This window comes from Liolophura sinensis, chromosome 9 (genome assembly GCF_032854445.1).
Source record: "Liolophura sinensis isolate JHLJ2023 chromosome 9, CUHK_Ljap_v2, whole genome shotgun sequence".
NCBI classification, from domain to species: Eukaryota; Metazoa; Mollusca; class Polyplacophora; order Chitonida; family Chitonidae; genus Liolophura; species Liolophura sinensis.
In genome coordinates, this window is record NC_088303.1 from 16,664,506 (window position 1) to 16,668,942 (window position 4,437).

A 4,437-nucleotide genomic window follows, 5' to 3' on the forward strand; every position below is an offset into this window, starting at 1 on the left:
GGCTATCACCGGTTGGAGTTCGGTTTCGTAAAACGTCCCTAGCAATTGTTCCCCGTTCAAATCCTCCAGTGTGTACACAGCAGGATGTCGAGGGTGGGACCGAACGATGCGGAACATTTCCGTGCTCCAATTCGGCAGGTATGATTTTTCGAATTTCCATTTCACTTTACTGATACGCACGAGATCACCGGCCCGATAACGGTGGACCGAACGTTTGGCTGTGGGTGGACCGTACAAGGCTTCTGGGGGGTCACGTCGATAGGGGCTCGTCGTATGCTTCGGTGGTAGGCTTGATTGTAACCGCGGACCAGCGCCGGTAAGGCGTCCAGGTATCGCAGAGTGTTGTGAGCGGTGAAAATTTGTACATGCGACCTTTCAAAGTGCGGTTGAGCCGTTCTACCACGGAGGCTTTGGTTTCGTTAAATGTGTGAAAGAAAAACACCCCGTTGTCCTTTAAAAAGGCTTGAAACGGTCTGTTTAGAAACTTTTTCCCCTCGTCCGTTTGCAGGTACAACGGTCGGCGACCTGTCTTGAAAATCTGTTGAAATGGCTCGATCAAACGAGCCCCGGTTTTGGCCCGGAGTGGCATCACCCAGGCGTACCTGGAGAGGACATCGATGCAGGTCAGTAGGTAACGGTTGTTGTCATTCTCTTTGGCGAACGCTGTCATGTCGACCAGGTCCGCCTGCCACTGACTGTCAATACCCCCAACCACCACTCGGTTACGCGGGTAATGGCGGCGTGCAGGCCGGTGGAGTGTGTACGTGTCCTGCTGAGCCAGCCAAGCCGACACGTGGGTTCGACTCACTTTGAGTCCCCGTTGTCGAGCTGCCTTGAGCAAGGGTTGAACCCCGCTGTAAGCCGCTGGGCTGTCCGGGTTATAATACAAAGAATGGAGAGCAGTATCGAACGGGTTTGAACCACAGCCCGGGGTGACTGATTTTTTTTTTTCGCCGTCGGTTGATGCGAGTGACGCGAGAAAGGCAAGTGGTGGGAGGCATAGTCCTGCACGTCGTCCTTGCTGCTTGGTGTCTGTTGTGAGTAATGAGTGAACCCGCCTATATATAGTATAGAGTAGAGTAGAGTATAGTCTCCAGTGTACATGCATGTTTGGGTGTGGTGTCGATCCAGCCATCCCTACCACAACCAACAGATAGCCAGACAGGTAGATCACCCAAAAAAAAAATCCCACCGACAGGCTCTACGGTTCATAACACCGACCCTCTGCCTGCAGCAGAGAGCCTTCCTGGGCGAACAGTGTTGCAAAGACACGCTGAGCGATCCTACCCGCCAGCTGGCCCGCTGTCAGGCAAACAATGTTGTCAGCTGTGCTTTGTTTTGACACGTGGTTTTTTGTTTGGACACGTGGTTTTTTTTTTGATCGGCTGCGCCTTGTATACATTGCATACATTGTTGCCAGCCAGCCAGCCAGCCAGCCGGTGCGTCCATACATAATACATAGGAGCTATCGGGATAGATATCAGCCCTAGCATGACACACTGACCCCAGTCCATATAAAAAAAAAGAAAACACAAAACCGGGGGTTGATTCCATAGTAAGGTAACGGTATTATTATTATTTACAGCAATGTACAGGTATGTAACACGGAGCGTTGATGTACCTCTGTGTGGTTGGGAGGGAGTCGCACTTCGTACATTAACGTGAGACGAACAATCTCTACGTAATACGCTTGAATAGGTCGGGAATCCTTGACATGCTGACAGACGTCTTCACCTGCAATCGTCCCTCGTTCACCCTACCATCCGCAAACATACCACGAAGTACACTTGTGTAGCTTTGTATGTCGGTGACGACAGCTACCCAGTCTTTCCATTGCGGCGTTGTACGGAGCTTCGCCAGGCTAGAAACGACATAAAGAAGACACCGTCGTCATTCTAATGCCGTCACCGACCGAACCCTATCCGCATCAATCAAAACGATAGATAGATAGACAGATAGATAGATAGACTATCCCTTAACAACAGGTAAAGACATAACCCACACAAAAGACCAGGGTGACATGTCAACCTGAAAACTTTTTTATTTTTTCGAACTCGAACAGTGAACACATCAACGAATGAATGAATAAATGCATGCTGTAAGTGTCCATTATTTTGTTGTCACGGTGAGATATGTCTCGTCATGACGGTTGAATCACCAATATGAAAGTCCCGACACTGGTCAATGTTTATAACGCGCACCACCCTAGTCATCTCCCTGTAAGAAACACACATAGGTAAAAAAAAACGAGAATGAATGAAGGGAGAGGTGAAAAAACAAACAAAAAAGCGGGTAAGGGTGGTGCGGTTAAAAAAAAACACTCACTCGGTCATCGTCTCGGTGGCCTGGGTGGCCTGGGTGGCTTGGTTGTTAGGCTGGATTGTAGGCTGCTCGTCGGGTACGGGGAGGTTGTTGGCTGTCATCAAATACTCCACGTACATCTGGGCGAATGCCGGGTTCGATTTGTTGATCGGCGTCTCATTTAAAAACTGCCGCAGTTGGTCTTTCAATGCTCTTCTCCACAGCCCACGGGAGGGAGGCTGCCTTACGGGCCTGGCGCATGAACTTGACCAACACAGTTCCCTCTTTCAGGTAACGCATACGGACCTCGTCCACGATATTCAGGGCCAGCTCTCGGTTCTCCAGCAAGGGAGGTCGGGTCGTCAGCAGGCTGGCAGGCAGGCAGGCCGGTAGAGCGTCAGGTGAGTCTGAGGCTGCCGGTCGTCGTCTTCAACGGCTTTTATCCTATCCACGCGGAACTCAACCACACGCTGATTGGTTCGTTTTTTCTTACGTAACCCCCTTCTCGCACGCCGATTGGTCCGTTTTGCGGGCCTTCCATTGGGCCGTTTTGGGGCAATTCCCGCTCACCCATTGGTCCGTTTTGGTGCCAGGGAGCTCTTTTCGAGCTGTCCCACGCCACTTTACAAGCCGACGTTTTGCCTCTTTTTTTCCCCTATACCCCTATACTGTTATACTATACTCTAGTCTACTACACACATCACATACGCCCCGCGGCGTGGAAAAAACCCACCACGTCACCCTGATGGAAGGTGTGACGTCACCACCAGCCTGCCCAGCCTGCCCCAGCCGGGGCAACTGGGCATCAACACCCTCCTCCCCAAAACCACAAAAACCTCCTCCCCAAAACGACACCAAACGTACATTCTCAACTACTCAGGCATTTTGTGACAGAAATATCCATACGATTTTTAAAGATGGTTTTTGATGCTGGTACGACCGATTTAGAATAGCCAGAACCATGTAGATTGTGCATACACAAAGTAACACCCATAAGACTACTCCAACCACCAAGAAAGCGACGGGTGGCGACGTTTTCAGATTCTTCAAAATTCGCCTAGTGGATAGCGTGCTAGCTTGGAACAATGGCCAGGGAGCCTCTCGCCAATGCGGTTGCTGTGAGTTCGTCCAGCTGATGCTGGCTTCCCCTCCGGTCCTACGTGGGTAGGTCCGCCTCCTGGTTGGCAGCTGTCGTATAAGTGAACCATTCTTAAGTGCGACTTAAACTCCATTCAAATAAATAAATAAGAATGTTGTTCCGAACTCATTCGGCGCCACTTGTGGCTCAGACAATTCGTTGGGCGCAGCCGCGAGAGTTACAAAGATACACGAGATTTTGCAACTCATCTGCACAAAACATGCAACTTGTTTAGTCTTGTACCGAACTGCACTGCGCTGGGATCATAGTACCAGACTAAAAATGAACTTTCTTAATGTAAATAATCGCATTATCATTTCCAAACCAACCTATAACACCAGTTCCTAAAGGAATGTGTAAGAAATGATATATAAAGAGTAAACAAAGCGGGCTTCTGTGATGCAGAAAGCGTTAATTCAAATTTCAAACTAGTACTCAAATTTCGAAGTAAAATATACAAATATATTTGTATTTTTGGCCTGAACCAATATCTATACAAATTTAGTGTTTTGCAAGTTAACCATATCCTAGATTTGTTTGATAAACTCATTTTCCCATTCCCAAACCGTTCACATTACAATGTCGGCCATGAGAGTTTCAGCCATTGTTAAATACTGGCTTACAATTACTCAGTCGGAAGACAGACGTATGGTAAAACGTGCTTACATAGGATTACTGAATGATTATCTATTCCGAAACAAGGTTAACTGGGTATCAAAGATACATGACTTGTTAAATTCTTTTGGGCTTAGTTATGCATGATACACCCAGTCGGTAGGTAACATAAATGTGTTCGTGTCACTTTTATAAAGCAACGTATATCTATACAAGATTGGCTGGGACGACTCTCTTCCATGAGTAGAGTTAAGTTCTATATGGATTTATGTAGCTCCTGTATACAACCATACTTACACGTTATTACGACGAAGAAGTTTAGGGTGGCTATGGCCAGTTTAAAAACTTCGCCCCACAGATTATCAATCGAAACTGGGAGGTGG

The 4,437-nt window shown here is 48.0% G+C and overlaps 1 protein-coding gene across 1 annotated transcript; it reads right to left on the bottom strand.

Moving 5' to 3' along the window:
* Positions 1–250: 250 nt before the first annotated feature.
* On the bottom strand, positions 251–2,441 carry LOC135475650 (uncharacterized). Its single transcript, XM_064755582.1, has 2 exons — positions 2,326–2,441; positions 251–869 (listed from the first exon to the last, which is right to left on the bottom strand). Exons 1-2 carry the CDS (start codon positions 2,439–2,441, stop codon positions 251–253), a joined length of 735 nt encoding a protein of 244 aa, XP_064611652.1.
* Positions 2,442–4,437: the final 1,996 nt, after the last annotated feature.